Source organism: Ambystoma mexicanum, chromosome 12 (assembly GCF_040938575.1).
Source record: "Ambystoma mexicanum isolate Mex_15411 chromosome 12, UKY_AmexF1_1, whole genome shotgun sequence".
Lineage (NCBI taxonomy): Eukaryota > Metazoa > Chordata > Amphibia > Caudata > Ambystomatidae > Ambystoma > Ambystoma mexicanum.
This window is the reverse complement of record NC_090936.1, coordinates 421,435,078-421,456,886: the sequence shown is the minus strand read 5'-3', so window position 1 is coordinate 421,456,886 and position 21,809 is coordinate 421,435,078. Positions and strand designations below refer to the sequence as shown.

The window sequence follows — 21,809 nt, the reverse complement described above, 5'->3', positions numbered from 1 at the left end:
CTGGCAACCTCCTCAATGAACTGCAGGTTGAGGGGTGAGGAAGCACAGCCAGAGAAAGAGAATCAGCGCCAGCTGAGGGAAAGTTTCAAGAGTGCATTTGCCCAACTTAAACAAAGCAAGAGAGAGGGGGGCTCGAGACGTGCGAGGAAGTCAAGGGTCTGCCAGTCATCACCCCCGAAGTGAAATGTAGTGGCGACAAAATGACTTGGTGGCTTGGTATTGAGGAAGACCGTTGACCCCTTTTTATGTGCCTGCTTAGTAGGGAAAGGGAGGCAAGGCTGACCGCCAACCTCCACATACCCTGGTGACCTGGGGAAATCCAGGTGTCTCAAACTTCGTTGGGATGTACGCCCCGAGTTTTTCTGGTCTGGTTTTGGGTTTTGTTTGATGTTGTAAGTTAGGGAGGGCAAACTGGTGGGGGAGGGGAAGGAGGGAAAGGGCCCGGCACAAGCAGGAAAGGGGCGACGGGGGTGTATGGAGGGGCGATGGTCCCCGGTACAAGGAAACTTCCTAGAAAAGGATATGGTTGAACTGAAGGTTGCAACCCTCAAACTTAAGGGACTTAACTCCCCAAATAAAAGGTCATTGACACATCACATTTTCCGGTCCCTTCGGTTAGCTGTTCTGTTGTTACAAGAAACACACTTTAAAAAGGGGATGGAACGAACTCTACGGAAGGGGGCGGTGGGGCAAATGCTCTGGCCTCTAATAAGGACCATAAAAAGGAGGGGGTGGGAATTGTGCTGGGAAGGTCCTTCAATATGAAAGGGCTCCAGGTTAAGAAGGTATTTGGGGAGAGATTTCCGACACTTAATCGTTATGTGAATGGAGTTGTTTTCACCTTGGCTACTGTGTATGCCCCTATTGTGGGCCAGCTTCCCTTTTTGAGAAGGATCTTTGTGGTATTGGATGAATGGGCGGAGGGACACATGTTGGTGGGGGGGGGATTTCAACTTGGTGGCGGATACATGCTTGGGCTGGTGGTCAGCGAGAGGAGGAGCGACCAAGCAAATGGGAAAGGAGAACAGGAACTTTGCTAATCTTCTGGAAGACCATTTTTGGGTTGGCACTTGGAGGGCATCTCATCCTCAAGCGGGTGGATATACTTTCTTCTTTCTCACCCCTTGCCCGACCCCCCACACCCACCACTCTAGTTATACCATGATACAAGAAACTATTATACAATGATACAAGAAACTAATATACACGACTTAAAATGTTAAAACAGAAACACAAAACATAAAATCATACATAAAATGTTGTAAAACTGTTGATACTCGATCTTTTGGTCCCAACATTATGGGCTGTTCATTCATTTCCCGAAGTGAATCTAAACAATAATCCCATCACAGTCCACATTTTAATTTAAGGAAGCGGAGAACTGCTATTTGCAGTTTAACTCTCTTTCCATGTAGCATCTCCTGCCATAATGCTTTAAGATAGACACATTCAGTATTTGGAACAAACTCCGAAAAGCATTTAATACGTTCTTGTCTTAGGCTATTGCATACAGTTAGAATATGTTCCAGAGTCTCCTCCTGATTCTCATTTCTGCAGCATCTGCATCAATATAAAGTGTCTTGATCACCTGACCTAATGTTCATTATCATTCCTATTTCTAGTACATTAAACCTAAACCTCATAAATGCTTGCCTCCACACTTTACTCGGAAACTTAAGTAAGTATTGTTCCATGACACCCAATTTTTTGTTGGATACTAGTTGGTAATAGAGTTTCTCATCCAGAACTTCAGTGACCGTAGTATTCCAGTCGCAGTGCTGCTGGATGCTCTTAACCTTCACTGGATTTAGAATCAGGAGTTCCCGCGAAACCCCCACTTTACCAAGAGAATCCAAAGCCTACTTTTCCAATTCCTGTAGAACAATAGATACTGCATTACCCTTAGCAAGCCCTCTGCTAATGATTCCATACAAATTGGTGTCAGAGCCCACCAACAGTTTCCTGTATAGTGTGATACGTCGCCACTCGATTATAAATGATAAGGAGAATATCCCCAATTCATAACGAATGGCAGCGGCTGGGACAGATTTTGGTAGGCACCAAACCAGAGATCTCAGAAATTGGGCCTCATATTTAATGATTTCCTTCCTGCACCAGAGTGGCGCAAATTCAAGGCCATAACGGAACCTAGCAACCGTTTTATGTTTGTACATGTGAATGCACGGTAAGAGGGAGAATTTCCCATTTTTATTGTCTATTTTTCGTAATTGATCAATCAGAGAACTGACTTTCTTATCTAGGTAGTTACGGAAATTGATCTTTTTGTTTAATCAAAAATAGGATAGCCAAGCTATCTTCCATGTTATGTCCTTCCATGCTGCACTAAGATTCATGTTGTGTGTGCTTCATATGCAGGGTAGCTGGATACAGGTTTAGGTAGGAGGGTTCAGGTTTTGGTTTTAGGACTATATGGTATGCAGGGATAGGGTGAGAGTAGGACAGGATTGTTGTTATTTGCATGTTGCTTTTCCTAATTTCCCCACACCTATCCAATTACGCAACCCTATTTCCTCTTTCCGGTTTTCCTTACTTCCCCTTACCTATCCACAACTTCTCCCTAATCCCTCTTCCCCCCATTGGCTGCCACGTGGTTACCTGTTACTCAAAAACCAGGTGCCAGTGCCAACCACGGTGGGAGGGTCGATCTATTCGACTTCTGTGGTTCAGGGCAGAGTGTCGATACTCTCTCCTCCCTTGGTTCTTGACAGACCGGGTCCTTAGAGACTTCTTGGGGAATGAAATTCACACATTCTTTGAGGTCAATGGCACACAGTAGTCCACCCCAATATTGTGTGGGACGCCGCCAAAGCCACGATACAGGACTGCTGAGGGGGCACAGTAAAAACAGGATAGAGGGCTCATCGAGAACAGGCTACATGAAGAAATATGAGGGCTTAGAGCACAGCTGAATGGGTGGACTGAGGACAGAACAGGCCTGCTGCATGCTATCCGGGACAAGAGACAGACTCTACACACTACATTTATAGGTGAAGTAGTAAAGAAATGGACGTATACTAAACAACGGTACTATGAGAAAGGGGACCGGGTAGGGTCACTGCTGGCTAACAGGGTCCGGAGTAGTAGTGGGGACTGGCGAGTGGAGAAGATTAGGTGCAAAGATGGGGGATTGGTTGGTCCACAGGAACGGATCTCTGGATGCTTTGCCGATTACTATGAGGCATTCTACAAGAAGGCACCAAAACCGGGGGATCTTGTGGTTCAGACATATCTGGAGAACCTGGCAATCCCAAAGCTCACCTCAGGGGAAATTGCAGTCTTGGAGGCGGAGGTCACGGCAGAGGAGGTAGTGACTGCCATAGGGAAGCTGAACGCCAGGAAAGCTCCCGGGAGGATGGGTACACCGCAGATTTTTATAAACAATTCCAAGAGTTGTTGGCAGCGCCGCTAGCTGGGGTCTTTAACACCATTAGTGAGGCCGGTGAGGTGCCCCCTCCTTCTTAGAGGCAAGAATAGTAGTAATACCAAAACCAGGGAAGGACCCCACATACTGTCAGGCACACAGGCCCATCTAGCTCAACGTTGATGCCAAGCTCTTTGGGGGCATATTGACTATCGGTTTGGAGAGACTGATCCACCCCGACCAGACGGGTTTCATTAGGAACAGGCAGGGGGCAGACAACCTACGTAAAACCCTTCATGTGTTGCACTCAACCAGGGTCAAAGAACTGGGGGCATAAGGCTTTTGACTGTGTTAGTTGGTTGTTCCTAAGAGGGGTTCTGACATCGGTGGGAATGGGAGAGCATTATAGCGGCCCTGTACTCAAGACCCAGGGTAAGAGTTGTAGTGAATGGGGAGAAGTCACAGCCCTTTGAGCTAGGGAGGGGAACGAGGTTGGGTTGCCCCGTCACCTCTCCTATACGCGCTGGTGATGGAACCATGCGCGATAGATATCAGGGCGATCAAATTCGGGTAGTCCAGGTGAGGAGGAGGAGGAGGATAAATTGAGTCTATTTGCGGATGACGCCCTCTTGTACATCACCCACCCTCAGGCGTCCCTACTGAAAATTATTAGACAGGTTAGATACGTACAGACAAATACCAAGGTTTAAGGTGAATCTTAGTAAATCAGTGGCTTATCCGGTTGGACCTGAGAAAGACTAGATTGGTGATTATATGAAGGGACTGGGTTTTAGTGTAAATGGGGATGGATTCTGTTACTTAGGGGTGGGGATCCCTGGGGACCTTGTGACCTATTTAGTAAAAACGCACCCCCCTATGGGAAAAGGTCAAGATGTACCTAAACCGTTGGGCCAGTCTTAACCTATCCTGGATGGCCAGACTGAATTGTATTAAAATGGCTATCCTCCCCAAATTCTTATTTTTGTTTCAGATGCTGGCGGTGGTAGTTCCCCCCGGCCTTTCTGAAAACGGTTAAGCGTAGGCTCATGAAATTCCAGTGGGCTGAGAAGAGACCCAGGATAGCATACAGGGTACACACACTTTCAAGGGAGGGGTAGGGCTCCCGGATTTGGGGACTTACTATAAGGCAGCTGAGTTGCGCGTGTTAATAGACCACCTAGAGTCGCAATCTGAGAAGCAGTGGGTGGCAATGGACACCTCGATCCAGTTTTTTGTTTAGCCGGTCCCCAAACATCACCACCCTTTTGTTTATCATCAAATAAAAGCTATCATAGTCCAAGTCTCTGATTGAACAAACATTGCATGTGTGTGAGTTGTGTATTCCCCCCTCCTCCTGCGATTAGGGAGACACTAGACAAGGAAATAATGAGAACATGTTCAACCAAAATAGACACAAACAAGTAGAAAAGTAAAAGAGCACAGTCATGGAATCTATAGTGTTAGAGAATGTATTGAGAAAAGTGACATTATCTGCCCCTCATCTTGGTTTAAACCCCGGGAAGCATACACTAAACTGAACCTGACCAGGTTTGCACTTTATAATCAAAGATGGATTAGGGGTGTTGAACAAGGTCTGACAACTTTGAAGAAGATGTGAACTGGACAAGTGGCATGCAACTAATGACAAGCAAAAGCCAAAAAAGGAACAAGTTACTTACCTGTAACTGTTGTTCTCCAGCATGGGTCTGGCATGGATTCACATGCTCATGAATATTCCCCGTCGTCAGGCCGGGAATCCTCGGTATAGAAAAAATCACTATCAGTTTCGTTTCTGGTCTCTGGGTCATACTGCCCCCAGCCAATGACTGCCCTCTCCCTAAGCCCCTCCCCTGGCAGCCATCCTCAGATTTGGTAGCACGTGAAGTGACAGTATGACCAAGTGAAGAGCCGCAAAGGGGTAGGCGGGAGGGTTCGCATGTGAATCCATGCGAGACCCATGCTGGAGAACAACAGCTACAGGTAAGTAACTTGTTCCTTCTCCAGCATGGGGTCTGGCATGGATTCACATGCTCATGAATATAAGAATACATAGCAGTATACACATGCACAACCACGGGAGGTGGCACAAGGCTCAATATCAAGCAATACAACAACTCAACATTAAGCAACTCTTACCTCCTCACCAGGCTCACCTTAGGCGAACAGGTTGCGCAGCACTGCCTGGCCGACTCTGGACTCCTCCCTCCCAGTCGACGCAGTAGAATCTCGAGAAGGTGTGCGTCGACCTCCACGTAGCAGCCCTGCAGATGTCGAGCAGGGGCACACCAGACAGGAACGCCGTAGTAGCAGCGATCGCTCTGGTCGAATGGACTCTCGGACGGCCGGGCAGCGGTCGGTTTGCCAACCGGTGACAGTGCATGATGCAGCCGGAGAGCCATCTTGAAATGGAAGTCTTCGAGAGAGCCTTCCCTTGATTCACAGGTCCAAAGTTCACAAACAGCTGTGATGTCTTCCGGAAACTCTTCGTGCGGTCCACGTAGAACTTCAGCGCTTTAGCCAAATCTAGCGAGTGCAGAGTCCTCTCAGCCGGCGACGAAGGCGACGGGAAGAAAACTGGCAACACCAAGGGCTCGTTGACGTGGAAGTCCGACAGCACCTTGGGCATGAAGGAGGGGTGCGTCCTCAGCACCGCCCTCGTGTCGTGAAAAGTCAAGTATGGAGGCTTGCAAGACAGGGCCTGGATCTCTCCCACTCGTCGTGCAGAGGTGATGGCCACGAGGAATGCTGTCTTCCATGACAGAAACTTCAACGGCACTGAATGCATAGGCTCGAATGGGGCCCCCATGAGCCTAGTTAGTACCACGCTGAGCTCCCACGCCGGGGCAGGGGCCTTCACCAGCAGGAATGATCGGAACAGTCCTTTCATAAATTCCTTCACCAGACGATGAGACCACAAGGACGCCCGTAGTTCTGGTGTAACGTGAGACGGCAGCCAGATGTACCTTGATGGAGGCGTGAGATAGGCCAGCCTTGGCCAAAGACAGTAGGTACGGCAATAGTTGAGAGGCCGTAATCCACAGAGGGTTAATCTTCTGTGCTCGGCACCAGACAGAGAACCTCTTCCATGTGTGTCCGTAGCACTTGAGAGTTGAGGATGCCCTGGCCTTTGCAAGAAACTCTCTTCAGTTGGCTGGGATGTCTTATCCTTCAAACTCTAGTGCTGCAGGAGCCAGGCCTGCAAGTTCAGCGACTCTGGTTCGTGATGAAGAATGGCGCCTCCTTCTCTGGAGAGAAGATCTGCGTCTGTCGGTAGCTTGACTTGTGTGGATGCTGACAAGTCCAGAAGGTCCGGGAACCAGATCTGCCTCGGCCACGCCGGTGCGACGAGGATCATCCTGCACCGGGACCTCTTGAGCTGGTTGACGAGCCGGAGTAGCAACGGCAACGGTGGAAATGCATAAAGGAACAGGCCGTCCCAGGGGAACGAGAAAGCATCGCCCATGCTCCTCGGTTGGGGAAACCTGCTGGCGAACCTCCGGCACTTGGAGTTCGCCGCCGTCGCGTAGAGATCGATATGGGGTTCGCCCCATCGTCGGAAGAGTCGGTCCACTTGATCCTGGCGCAGTTCCCACTCGTGGCACGAGCGCAGCTCCCTGCTGAGTGAGTCGGCGATGGTGTTTTTTTATCCCTGCCAGATGAAAAGGTACCAGAAACATCCCTTGTGCGATGGCCCAATGCCACAGATCCTGGGCTTCCTTGGACAGGGCAGGAGATCTGGTTCCGCCCTGCTTCCGAATGTAAAACATCGTGGTGGTGTTGTCGGTGAAGATCCTCACCACCTTGCCCTTGAGGGACGGAAGGAAGGACCTGAGGGCCCAGAACACTGCGCGGAGCTCCAAGATGTTGATGTGGAGAGTCTTCTCCTCCGAGCACCAAAGGCCTCTCGCGTGGAGGCCCCCGGTGTGCGCTCCCCAACCTTCCATGGAGGAATCCGTCGTCACCGTCACCTGGTGGGCCGGGGCTAGGAAGCCTGTTCCTGCTGTCAGATGAGCGCAGACACCCCACCATCGTATCGCCTGACGGAACATTTCGTCGAGCAAAATCCTGTCCTCGAAGCTGCCCGTCGTCTGGATCCAGTGGGCGTCGAGGAATTATTGCAAGGGCCGCATCCGAAGTCTGCAATGGGGCACCAGATAAATGCAGGAAGACATCATTCCGAGGAGGGACTTGATAGACCTCACTTTGGCCACGTCCGTGGCCAGTAGACATTGCACCTTTCCTAGGATGGTCCTTATCCTTTCCTCCGACGGTGAGGCCCGCCGCGCCACTGTGTCGAGCTGTGCTCCCAGAAACAGGGCGACTTGCGACGGGACCAGGTGGGATTTTGGAAAGTTGATGGAGAACCCCAGGTCCGTGAGCAGCTGGACGGACTTCGCAGTGTGTTCCACGGCGAGCTCCCTTGTCCTTGCCCGTATGAGCCAGTCGTCCAGGTAGGGGTAGACGTGGATCCCCTGCAGGCGCAGCCGCGCCGCCACCGGTGCTAGGCACTTGGTGAACACCCTGGGCGCCAATTTAATCCGAACGGGCGGGCCTTGAACTGGTAGTGCCGTCCTTTGACCACGAACCTGAGGAACTTTCGGTGCCTCTTTAGAATACGGATGTGGAAGTAAGCATCCTCCAAATCCAACGACGACAGGAAATCGCCCTCCTCCAGCTGTCCCAGCACGTGCTGGAGGGTGACCATCCGGAACTTCTGTGCCTTGATGTATTTGGTTAGTCGTCGCAGGTCCAGGATGGGACGCCATCCTCCTGTCTTCTTCCTCACGAGGAAGTATCTTGAGTAAACTCCGGAGCCCCGAAGCCTCTTCGGGACGAGCTCGATGGCACCTTTCCTGAGCATTGCCCGTACTTCCAACAGCAGTTGAGGGACGTGATTTTCCTTCCTGGCCACGGGAGGAATGCGGGGGCACCTCTTCTGGAACTCGAGGGCGTGCCCCAGGGCCAGGGCGTCCAGCACCCAACGGTCGGTGGAGATGGACTCCCATACGCCGACGAACTTCGTCAGCCGGCCTCCCACCGGGGTGCTTCGGCGGGGGCCCGACCCGACGGACGGTTCAATCTTGCTTAGAGGCCGCTTTGCCTCCTTGACCACCTTGGCGACGACGGCGGGATCCACCTGACTTGCCGCGTCCCCTGTAGGCCTCCTGCGACGAAGACCTTGCCGCTTGACGGTAAGTAGAGGAGCTGCTGCCGGCTCCCTTGGAGGCACCCTGTCTGCCTCCGGAGCTCCGAACGGACGGCCGTCGCTGTTGGAGCACCCCCAGTGCATGGGCCGTCTCCGTCCTGATCGCCTGAAGGGATTCATCAACCGCCTCGCCAAAAAGGTTGTTCCCATCGAAGGGCATGTCCAAAACCTTGGTCTGAATGTCCTGGTGGAAATCCGTCGCCCTGAGCCATCCTCGTCGTCTCAGGCAAACGCTGTTGCCCAACTGACGGAAACCGGTGTCGGCGATGTCCGTAGCCACCGTAATGGCGTGGTCCGAGGCAATCTCACCTTCCTGCAAGATTTCCAGGGCCTCAGCCCTCTTGGCATCCGGAAGGAAGTCCAACAGAGGGGCGATCTTAAACCACAACTCCTTGTCGTAGCGGGCTACGATGGCCAGGGCATTGGCCGCCTTGATGGTCGTCGCTCTAAGGCACAAGGGGGCAGCGTCGGGGACCCGGTACTTCTTCTCGTACCGGTCCCTCTTTGCAGGAGCCGTGGCAGGGTTCTTGAGGAGGGCGAGCCCCTCATCCCAGATGTCATCAAGAAGCGGTACGGCGAGGACCTTCTTCCTTTTAGCCTTGCGCCGCTGGTAAAGGAACCCTTCCTTCTTTTCCTCGGGGCAGAGCTGGAAGAGCTCGGATGCCCTGGAGATCATTGCATGGAAGGAGCCAATCTCATGGGCGTGGACGCCCGGGCAGGGGGTGTCGGGGGACACGTCCCGTCGTCGCCTCCGTCGTCATCCGTACCCGTCGTAGTCGTGTCCATGCCTGTATCAACCCCGTGGGTAGTGGACCAGGGGGAAGGCAGAGAAGGCCGCAGAGGCGGGAGAGGAGGCCTAGGATGCGTCCTCCTCCTCTTAGGCGGTGGGTTCCCCGAAGGGCCTGGCTCCGGTTCCTCTGTCGGGTCTTGCTCAGGCTCCTCTGTCGGGGGAAGAGGCAACCTAGTCCTTATCTCCGAGCATAAGGACTGGATGGCTGACAAAATGGCCGCCGAGGTGTCCTGCGGTGCCGGAAACGACGGGCGCGAGGGCTCTGGAGGAGCCTCATCTGCGTCACCGTCCCCCTCGCCGGGATCCCTCCCGATGGGCTGTGTCTCCTCCACGACTTGGATGAGCTCCTCTTCAGAGGTCGTGTCCGTATCCACGACGGCCACCACCCCCTCACCCCCTTTTTCCAACGAGGACTTCGTGGGGGTCTTCTCGATGGGCCTGAAAGACTACTCCCTCCGCGGTGGCAGGGAGACTCTGGTACCTGAGGGCGCCTCCACTGGTGTAGCCCCCACAGGCTGAGCCAGGGCCTCGGCGACATCCTCAATCGAGGTCCTAGCAGGGGGAATCACGGCCAACGTCACCTTCTGTACGCCCGGGGCCTTCACCTTCGGGGGAGGGTCCGAGCCTCGCTCCCCCTCTGCCGGAGTCTTCGAGATCGACCGGGGCCTCTCCAGAAGCTTCGCCGGGTTCTCGGACTTCCTCTTACCCGAGCCAGAGCGTTGGCTTGTGGTCGATGGCGCCGGGGAGGGTGCACCCTGCCTGGCAGCCAAGGAGCCCGACCGTTCGGCGCTCCCGGTGCCCGCAGACTCGCGGTGCTTAGCCTTTTGTTGGGCCCCCGCCGCCGGAGCACCCTCACAGGACTTAGAAGACCGCTCGTACTTCTTCTTCTTCTTCTCGCCTGGCAGGCTCTTACCTTCCAGCCAGTTGGCGAGACGGAGGTGGCGATCCTTCATGGTCTGCTCCGGCATGTTTCCACAAAACGCGCAGTCCTTTTTCTTGTGCGTCTTGTCCTCATGGAGACAGTAGAGGCATAACGAATGCTCGTCCTCCTTGAAAACATTCTGAAGCTGGCATCCAGGGCAGGTCCTGAATAGCTTCCCGGGCGTCGTGCTCCCTTTCTCCTGGGCCATGTCCGGGGAAGGCCTCGGAACTTCTGGAATCCTCCAAAAGCGTAACTCGACGAAATCTTCACCCTTGAGGGGCGTAGAAAACTCTGAAACTGATCCCTGTTGATCGGAAGTAGAAACGGTGGAGCTTGAGGCTCTTTTAACCGAAAAAATTAGAAAATCTCCTGAAAAAAGCGCGAAAACGCAGCAAAAGCTTGAGAGCTAAGCACGAGGACTCCCAACACTTGAACCTGCGGTAAAAATCTGAGGATGGCTGCCAGGGAAGGGGCTTAGGGAGAGGGCAGTCATTGGCTGGGGGCAGTATGACCCAGAGACCAGTGATTGGTTACTACTGAGAAAGACAGATCAGAAACGAAACTGATACTGATTTTTTCTATACCGAGGATTCCCGGCCTGACGACGGGGAATATTCATGAGCATGTGAATCCATGCCAGACCCCATGCTGGAGAAGGAAAGTTAATCCTGCTGGGAAGGACAACAGCAGCTAATTGCCATCAACTGTTTATCACGCTCCTCCCTTGCCTCTATGACAGGCAAACTGTTTTCACGCCATAAACTATGGAAGGAGGTGCTATACAAATGCAAGATAACATGGGCACCTAGTAAGTCAGTGTTCATTTCTGGGTCCAAAGGGACAACATCCAACAAAACTGGTAAAAAAAACCTAAACTAAAATCATCAGCTATCTATGATGGAGGAATTTCCAAATGCACATTCTGGTATATTTTCACCATCAGAGAGGAATACCTTGAATGTTAAACTACAAAATGCTTATATAAATTCACTATATGCAACTGCACATCTGTAGGGGGCTTGAGCCGCTTTTAGTAAATCAACTTAGAAGTGCAATGAAGATTAGGTAATTTTTTAGACAAGCCTACTATGAAATAGTACTTTCAATTGACGTTAAAGAGCACATATTTTCACAATGTTTTACAGTATGTCGGACACGTAAAACCAAATTTCTTGCAACAAATCACAATGAGATACCTTGAAGAGATTGATGTTGTCAATTTGACTTTGAAAAAGGAAATCATTGATGGACTGTAACTTCGTTCCTATGGGCATAAGAAGAACAGGCTACATGAAAGCTTTCTACCACAACTGCCAAGACAAGAAGTATAAAAGACCACACAATGACAGCTGTATCCACACATGAGAAGCACCAAAGAGGGATATTGCAACACAACAATACAAGATATCAGAGGAAATAGGGACATTTTTTGCACATCCAACCATTACAAAATACATGAATTCGGGTCACAATCATAACAATTCACAACTAAAATCCACAAGAAAATTATCCGAATTTTAAGCCCTTTAACTAGAAAATAAATACTCTACTTACCCGTGGTACTGGTTCTCCAGGATGGAAAAAGAGCCTTAAAGTATCAACAATTTGAAATTGAATTTCAAGTTTCTGGTCTGCTAAGTTAGGAAATATTGGCACCAGCCAAGTCCATGGGCCTCATTATGACCCAGGCGGTAATCTGCCAACATTACTGCCATGGGGTAATGAGCGTTTACGCCGTGGGTCGATGGCGTAAAGAGCGCCACATTACGACCCATCGCGCAAGAGCATTACGCCATGGCAGTAATGTAAATAATGCCATGGCGGAAAAGGCACCTACCTTCATCGTAGGGCGAGCAAGGTGCACTTCCGCCACCGTAAGTAGCAGCCACCGTAATTAGCGGCCAATGCAGCTGTCGTTTTCTCGCCGGAAATGACCAGGTCAGCGATAGCAAAAAAGAAGGCCATATGGGCCCTGATGGCCGAGCTCGTCAGTGCGGTGGGGACCGTACCCCGCACCCCACAGCAGTGCAGGAAGGGCTGGGATGACCTTCGCATACGGGTCAGAGCCGTCATCTCTGCGAACCGCAATCTTGCCCTGGGTACCGGTGGAGGTTCGGAATCCCCACTGAAACTCCAACCGTGGGAGGAGATTTGTGCAACCACGATTGGCATGGAAGGCATTTAAGGCGTCGGAGTGATGGAAAGGGGAGTTCCGACATCAGGCAATGAAGGTAGGTGCCTCAAACAAGACATGCCGTAGTCACTGCAGTCCATTAATGTGTAGCACAATGTTGCCCTAGAGTGTAAATGCAACACATTAGCTCGACACTGCCCATAGCCACATGCGAGCTCCACCCTGTATACACTGCTGGCACCCACATACCTGCATCCACATACCACACAAAAAGGAGACAACCTGCATGGCCCTGCCTGAAATCTGCCTCATCTACTGACCAGATTCATGTCAATCATTGTCATTCCAAAGTCCGCAGACCCATCAATAACGCCCTCCCTCCTTTGCTCCACCACAGGCACAGATTCACACCCCGAGGACCAGGACACCCCTGCGACAAAGAGAGCCAAGAAGGCCAATAATACCATCCCCGCACCCTCAACCTCAGCTGCAGTGAGGCAGACCCCACAACAAGCAGAATCCACTGCAAGCAAACCGGACGGGCCACCGGCAAGCACCCCAGTAGGCAGCAGGCCAGCAGCAGCAGCTCCACCTGTACCAACATTGCCTGCCACAGAAGGCACCGGGTCTGCAGCCAGCAGCAACATGGGTGAAACAGCTGCAATTGCTGCATGTTCAGACTCTGACATTGAGGAGCACGAAGTCAGAAGCCCCACTGACCTTCTACATTCCCCCTGTTTGTCAAATGGCAGCCCCCATGAGGATCACACACAGGGGCACACAGAGGAAGAGGAGTGGCCTTCTACCCCATGCCCAGTCCTCAGTCCACAGGAGGGGAGCAGCCCCTCCATCACACCACCAGCACTGGGCATGGCCCAGCAGGGGCAGCAGTCCCTCGAGGACATCATAGAACGGCAGCAACAACTGTCCAGATGCTGACTGAGCATGCTGCGGAATGTGTGGGGGCTAGGGCAACCATTGAACAGGCCACGGAGACCCTAAGGGCCGAAATAGCGCAGAGCACTGCCACTCTGAGGGATGCTATGCAGGCCATGTCTAGGGACATTTGTGGTGAACTTGCCGGGTTGCGTCGTGCGCTCACTGAGCTCACCCACACCCTACAGGACGTGCATGCACGGGGGCAGGCAGGGACATCCTCCGCTGCCAGTTCTGCACAGAGCAGCCCCGTCCGACATTCCGGACGGAACCTGCGCTCCACAGCCAGGGGTGCCCCGGGGGCCAGGAGAGGGGGCTTGTAACAGCCTGTGGCCACTGTCACAGGCATCTGTTGACACTTACATGGGGTGTGTTGGGGTGTGCAGGGGGGAGGGGGGAGATGGGAGGGGGTGTGTTGGGGTGTGCAGGGGGGGTGGAGGGGGTGTGTTGGGGTGTGCAGGGGGGAGGGGGGAGGTGGGAGGGGGTGTGTTGGGGTGTGCAGGGGGAGGGGGTGTGTTGGGGTGTGCAGGGGGGTGGGGGGAGCTGGGAGGGGGTGTGTCACGACGTTTTAGGATTGAAATACACTTTTTGCTTTTCCGAAATGAAATGTGTGGACATTTTCATTGCATATGTGTGCTTTATTGGTGTACAGTCCACAGTGTGCATGTCCCAGAGACACACAGTGCCCCAAGTGCAGTCTCCATGTGATACACAACAGCCGTGTGTGCTAGAAGCAGTGGTCGATGATATTTTGGCGCATTGCACGCCCCTCCTGTGCATCGCCTCCTCCATGGGGTGCCGCCCCATCTGCACCCTCCTCATCCTCATCGTCAGGTGGTTGCAGTTCTGCGTCAGGGGGCAGGGGCACATTCCGTCTGACACACATATTGTGTAGCATGACACATGCCATGACGATCTTTGCCACCTTCTCATGGCGGTACAGGAGTGCCCCACCAGACCTGCTGAGGCATCGGAACCGTGCCTTCAATAGGCCGAATGTCTGCTCTATGACCACACGGGTACGTGTATGTGCACTGTTGAAGTCCTCCTCGTGCTGGTTCTGCGGGTTCCGGACTGGTGTAAGGAGCCACCTCTTCAGGGGATAGCCTGCATCACCTGTATGTAGGCGAGAATGTATGTGTCAGTCATGACGTCTGATCAAGAACATGATGTGCCACCATGACTTGCATCCAACTGTTACTTTGGCTCACTTCTACATGCACTAATTGATTCAAACAATGCAACCAGTAAATGCTCATGGCTCCCATGGCCTGTTTTGCATGCCATCACCCAATGTATGCAGAGGGGTGGAGTGCATTGTGAGTGCCCATCCACTGTGTCCGTTCATGCCGTTTGGTTAGTTGGCCTGGCACATGTCCTGTGATGGCAATGCGCACATCATTGCAACATTGCTGTGGGCCTCATCATGACCCCAGTGAGCAATGCTGATGTAGACAGGGACATTTTGGGGGCCCTGCTGTCTGTGTAATGGTGTGTTGATGTTTCTGTCCGTCATGTGCCTCCTTCTTGGGCAGTTATGGGGGACAGGCCTATCGGTTGATGGTGTTTGGTGACGTGCATGTAGGTGCTTTTCATTGTTGACAATGTGGTCTGATTTGGTAGAATGCACTTGCAGATGGTTGTGTCATGGTTGGGACAACCTCATTCACATGGTAGGGCTGCATACATTGGGTATTGGCTTTACTGGTGTTGGGTGGAGTTTGGGTTGCTTTAGGGTATCATCTGTCTCCGTTCTCTCTGCTACTCACAGCCAGGTGGAGTATGCATCATCCCCCCCCCCCTTTCAGCCAGGTGGAGTATGCATCATCCCCCCTCCCTTTCAGCCAGGTGGAGTATGCATCATTCCCCCCCCTTCAGCCAGGTGGAGTATGCATCATTTCCCCCCCCTTCAGCCAGGTGGAGTATGCATCATTTCCTCCCCCCTTCAGCCAGGTGGAGTATGCATCACCCCCCCCTTCAGCCAGGTGGAGTATGCATCATTCCCCCCCTTTCAGCCAGGTGGAGTATGCATCATCCCCCCCCCTTCAGCCAGGTGGAGTATGCATCATCCCCCCCCCTTTCAGCCAGGTGGAGTATGCATCATCCCCCCCCCTTCAGCCAGGTGGAGTATGCATCATCCCCCCCCCCCTTCAGCCAGGTGGAGTATGCATCATTCCCCCCCCCCTTCAGCCAGGTGGAGTATGCATCGGTACGTCATTCACCTACCCACTTCACATTTCCATGGTCATGACATGGACTCACCGAGTAGCCAGGATCTTGGGCCTGCATGTCGCTCCATGTAGCGTGGTATTGTGGAGTTCCTCAGGACCATAGAATCATGGGTTGATCCGGGGAATCGGGCACAACAATGTGTGATGATCTTGTTGGAGTCACAGACCATTTGCACGTTGATTGAGTGGAACTGTTTCCGGTTGCGGTACGGTACCTCCATGGCACGTGGAACCACCAATTCCACATGGGTGCAGTCGATGGCACCAATGCAACCAGGTATGCCGGCTAGTGCATGGAAACCCACTTTGGTGTTTGCAATCTCCTGGGCAGTCCGTGGTAATGAGATGTGGTCGTCTGTGTGCTTGAGGAGGGCATCGAGCACTTGGATGAGTGTTCATGAGAATAATGGTTGTGAGATGCCATGCAAGTGCCCCACTGTGTGCTGGTAGGTGCCTGTGGCCAGGAAGTGGAATACAGACACTACCTTCAGTCGGGGTGGGATGGCGGTTGGAGTTTCTATCATGCTGACGATGTCGTTGTGTGTCATGTCTACGATGGCGGTGATGGTGTCCCGGTCCAAACGGTACAGGGTGTGGATCTGCTCAGCAGTGAGGTTGAATGGATTGGCTCTGATGCGTGGGATTGGGGGCTGCCTGAGTGGTGGCACTGGCTGTGCTGGTGGGGCTTGCTGGGCCTGCCTTGCCCTCCTTCTCCTCCTGCGTCTCCTCTGTGCTGCCTGTTGTTGTTGTTGCTGTTGTAGCACTTGCATTGCTATCAGGTCCTCCAGCCCCAACATTGCTAGTCGTATTGGTATCATTGTGGAGTGTGACTGGGTGTGGGAAGGGGTGGGGTGTGCTCTTTTTGTACTTCCTGAGTCTGTATTGCCTTCACCTGTGCTGTTTCTGTGCACCTGTGGCAGCTGCATTCACTTTACATGGCCATTTACGGTTGGTTCGCGATTGCGTAATTAGCACCATGGCGGTAAGGTACTTAACGGGCTGGGTGATGGCGTTAGGTGCATGTCCGCTTGGGTCGGCATTCGCGTACCTTTCCGCCATGGCGCTAAGTACGGTGTGGGAGGTTGCATGCGCGCGCCCTTGGCGCAGTTAGCGGCAGCGTTAACTACGATGACGCTAATGGCATCGTAGTTAACGGTCACGGGTCATGATCGGACCTAGCGGAAAACGATGGCGGTAACCATTTACCGCCATCGTTTTTCACTTAGCGTCAGGGTCTTAATGAGGCCCCATGTGTTTAAAAAAAACAGCTAAAACTTAGCACCAAGAAACTCTCAAACCTCCCATCGTTTGCCTTTTGTCAGAGCTAAATGTCCATCATTTTTGCCCCAATCTGTCATAAACAACAGTAGGATGAACATGAGGCAGGCACAGAGGTGTATAATTATACAAGGATTTGCTAGAGATAGTTACAGATTGGGCAAAATAACTAAAGTGCAGGATAAAGCTTTAATAAGAACAGGATAGCTTTTCCTTTAGTTCAACAGTTCTAGTCTTTAGTTTGCAAATCACAAGGGAGTAGTTTCTTACCTGTAACTCCATTTCTCCAGCGTTGGTATCTTTCATGGATTCACATGCTGTGAATATTCCCCGTCGTCAGGCTGGGAAACCTCCGTCACTTTATTTTAGCGTTTTCCTATGGAAAACTTCGACACTTCAGTGTCCGATCAACGTCCTTTTTGGGTGCTTTAGGCCCCACCAATAGGACGTATGGTATAAATAGCCCTGCCCCGCGGTTTCCCTTCAGATTTTAACCTCCAAAGTAGAGGAAACCCTAACCAGGTTTGCCTGCAGGGGCGGCTGGCGGGCGCATGTGAATCCATGAAAGATACCAACGCTGGAGAAATGGAGTTACAGGAAAGAAACTACTCCCTTCTCCAGCATTGGATCTTTCATGGATTCACATGCTGTGAATAGATTACATTGCAATACAACAAATGTGTGGCGGAGTGTAACAGGCAAACCAATAATGAACCCTTAATCACATACACAAGACAACAACCCATCAAGTGACAAAGTTCAATATACACATCCCGAAGCTGCAGTGCTTACCTTATTGGAACAGGCGCTGCAGAACCGCACGCCCCACCTGCACATCATCCACATGCTGCTGCCCCAGACAGTAATGCCGGGTGAAGGTATGCGGCACCACCCAGGAGGCCGCCTGGCAAATGTCCACTAGCGGAATCCCATGCCATAGCGTTGCCGACGAAGCCGTGGATCTCGTCGAGTGAGCCTTAGGAACCCTCCTCAAAGGCTTCAACTTCCTGAAGTCCTGAGTGAGATTCAAATAAAACCTTAAAGCCCTCTTAACGTCCAAAGAATGTAGGACCCTTTCTGCAGGCGTGGATGCAGTAGCAGAAAACAAAGGTAAAGAAATAGAAGAGAGTTTGTGAAATGCTGTCAGCACTTTAGGGATAAAATGCGGGTTAGTGGCCAGAATAACCCTGTCCTTCAGAAATCTCAAGTATGGAGGGTCGATGACCAGTGCCTGCAACTCCGATATACGCCTGGCTGAAGTAATTGCCACCAGAAATGTCACCTTCCATGATAGAAACTTTATCAGAGTTGTTGACATAGGCTCAAAAGGCGGTTTCATCAAAACCGAAAGAACCACATCAAGGTTTCACACCGGCGCAAACTTCTTCATAGGAGGAAAAGTTCGAAACAAACCTTTCAAAAAATGTTTCACTAACCGATCACTGAACAGAGGAGCAGCATGTCGCCTCCTAGTGAACCTAGCTATCGCCGCCAAATGTACCTTAATGGATGACGATGCCAGGCCCCCTTCCGCCAAATGCAATAGGTATGGGAGAACCTGTGCCAGAGATATGGTCAAAGGGTCAACCGCAGGGTGGGCCTTACACCATTCACAAAACCTTTTCCATTTACCTTCATAGGAGATATTTGTAGACGGTGTCCTTGCTGTCTCCAAAATCCGCCGACAGTCCCGGGAAATACCTAAATGTCCGAATTCGGAGTGGCCAGGAGCCAAGCCGTCAAGTTGAGAGATCCCAGATCGTGATGCCACATCTTGCCCTCGTCCTGAGACAGGAGATCCGGAGCCGCCCCCAACCGAATCGGCTCTTCCATCGACATATGAAGGAGATCGGAGAACCACGTCTGTCTGGGCCAGAACGGGGCCACCAGAATCACACGGCATTGGTATCTCCGGATCCACTGGAGGGTCCGCTGAATGAGCGGAAATGGGGGAAATGCATATGTGAACCGGCCCATCCACGGGAAGGAAAACGCATCCCTTAGAGACTCCGGCTGACACTGCTTGTTTTCTACAGTTACGAACAGATCCAACGGAGGATGTCAAGAATTGAAGAATGGGAGAGGGTGCACAGCTTGTTTCTTTTGATTTTGAATAGATTAGTATCTGTTGAGTATGCTTTTAGATTTTACTTCAAAGGGTGCAGCCCACTATACCGTGTCACCGTGTGGGACACTCGTTATGTGGTGAAAGAGAAAGGACCTAGTCTTATTAGCCTTCGGTGTGGGCTGCACACCTAAATTATTTGTTTTTAGAATATAAATGACAGTAAAGCCATCTTTGATAAAGTTGCTTCAAAGTGCTTTTATTCTGCAAATTGCAATTCAATTCGATTTCTCATTTAGTTAACGAATGGTTAAACTTCACCAATTCGTTTTGTGCTGATACAATGGCAAAGAAAAATAACCTAGGGCTAATGCATTTCGGAATGGTAACATTCCTTCCTCAGAGCCAGGTTAAATGTACACGAGCATACAAAAAAATCTTTTATGGGTTCCTTCTCTCTTCAGGACAAGAGAAATCGAATTGAATTGCAAATGTTCTAACCCTATTGGGGGAATTTAGGTGTGCAGCCCACACCGAAGGCTAATAAGCCTAGGTCCTTTCTCCAACGGAGGATGTCCCCATCACCGGAAGATCATGCACACCTGCTGCTCTTCAGCCTCCACTTGTGCAGCTGGCCGGCATCCCTGCTGAGTGCATCTACCTGAACATTCAACACCCCCGGTAGATGACAGGTCACAATGCTGATCTCCTGAGCCAGAGCCCAATGCCAAATGTCCTGCGCCTCTTTTGACAGGACCCTGGAATGTGTGCCGCCCTGTTTGCGTAGATAAAACATTGTGGTGGTATTGTCCGTCAACACCCTCACCACCGATCCGCGTATGCGCGGCAGAAACGACTTGAGGGCATAGTGCACCGCTCTCAACTCGAGCACATTGATGTGGATCAGAGACTCCTCCCAAGGTCACAGGCCCTGCACCTGTGACCCGTCGTGATGAGCCCACATCCTGTCTGAGAGGCGTCTGCCGCAATCGTAAACTGGAACTACAGCTCCAGCAATGGCATGCCCCGCACCAGATTGGCCGTGCATGTCCACCAGCAAAGAGCGTCTACCAGACTTCTGTTGACCACAAACTTGTCCAGCCACGACCCGCGACTCTGTGCCCATCGGTCCGTTATGAACTCTTGCACAGGCCTCATGAAGAGACAATTTGGCAGAAGCGGGATACACAAAGCCATGGCCCCCAACAGCGACATGAAACTCCAGACCGACACCACTGTGCCCCCCTTCCACTCGCCTGCTCTCTCCTGCAACTTCTTGACACGCTCGCTGGAGCGCTTCACCAGATTGTGCCAGGTCAGAAACTCTGCCCCCAGAAACACCAATTCCTTGGACGGCGTCAAAAAAGATTTGTCGAAGTTGATGGCGAATCCAAGCCGTTGCAAAAGCTGCATGCTTGCCACAAAACTGTCTTGTGCCCTCCCTGGTGACGCACCCCTCACCAACCAATCGTCAAGGTAGGGGTATACATGATGACCTTCCTGTTGGAGAAACGCTGCCACTGGTGCAAAACACTTTGTGAACATCCTGGGAGATGACTTCAAGCCAAACAGCAGGACCCGAAACTGGGAGTGTGCATCGCCAACTACAAAATCGCAGAAACTTGCGGTGCCGTCGCTGCATTGGAATGTGAAAATATGCATCCTGTAGATCCAACAACGCCAGAAACTCGCCCGGCTGCACCGACCGAATGACCTCCTGAAGATTGAGCATCTTGAACTTCAGGCGTTGCAGAGTCTTGTTCAACGCCCGAAGATCTAGAATGAGCCTCCACTTGCCGTTGGGCTTCTTCACCACAAAGTATCAGGAATAAACCCCTTAGCCCGCTCTGCCACCGGCACCGGTTCTATAGGCCCTTGAAGATGCGGCTGTAAGCCATACACCGGTGGTATAGGAACCGGGGGACACTTGAACTCCAACGAGTGGCCTAGACGCACCGTGTCCAACACCCAACGATCTGATGTTATTTTGCTCCACTCGTCGACGTGCATCGCCACCCTGCCCCCAGCAGATTTCCCATGAGGCAGTCATTGTTGCGGTTTAGCTGGCCTCCCTTTAGATGCGGAGGACTGCAAACCCCTTTTTCGCTGAGCCTGAAAGTATCGATTTCTCTGCGCCGACTGGGCTGACCATCGATACCCTTGCGAGGAGTAACTGGATCGACTGTACCCATGGTCCCTGGAGGAAGCAAACCAGGCATTACCTGAAGCCCCCCGAAACGGGTGAAAAAAGCTCAGGGTGCCCACTCTGTAATGCTCCAAGGACTTAGCCGTTTCCGTGTCCTCCTCCATCAATATTTTCACCAAACAAGTGCTCCCCTTCACAGGGCATGTCTATGACTTTATATTGTACTTCTGGACGAAAGTCAGTGCATTTTAACCAGGCCTGGCATCGCAGCACCACCCCATTGTTAATTTGTTTAAATCCTGAATCCGCCAGGTCCATGGCAATATTTATGCTGTGGTAGGAGGCCTCCTCATCCTCACGCACCAACAGCATGGCGTCTTTGCCGTGCTGCTCCGGCAGATGTTCTAGAATTGGGGCCAGCCGATGCCACATTTCACGGTCATATCGAGCCATGACCGCCAGGGAATTCGCTGGCTTGACCGTCGTCGTCCCAACCGTCAAAACCTTCTTCCCAAAGGCATCCTGCCTCCTGGCCTCACTGTCAGGGGGCGTCACGCACTTGTGTTGACTCCTGGCCTTCCTGCGGGCCGCCACCGCCGACACCACAGACTCGGGCACGGGCTGTGACACCAAGCATTTTGGCGTAGACTCCGGTGCCTTGAACTTCTTTTCAAGGCGACCTTTGACAGCCGGCTCCGAAAATGGATGGCGCATCGTGC

The 21,809-nt window shown here is 52.0% G+C and overlaps 1 protein-coding gene across 3 annotated transcripts in view; it reads right to left on the bottom strand.

Moving 5' to 3' along the window:
• The window catches only part of DDX11 (DEAD/H-box helicase 11), a 1,292,375-nt gene that overhangs the window by 463,811 nt on the left and 806,755 nt on the right, over window positions 1-21,809 (bottom strand). For all 3 annotated transcript variants that reach the window (XM_069628571.1, XM_069628573.1, XM_069628572.1), the window contains exon 14: window positions 11,497-11,564. In XM_069628571.1, coding sequence (XP_069484672.1) covers window positions 11,497-11,564 — 68 coding nt within the window. The remainder of the gene's footprint in view (window positions 1-11,496; window positions 11,565-21,809) is intronic.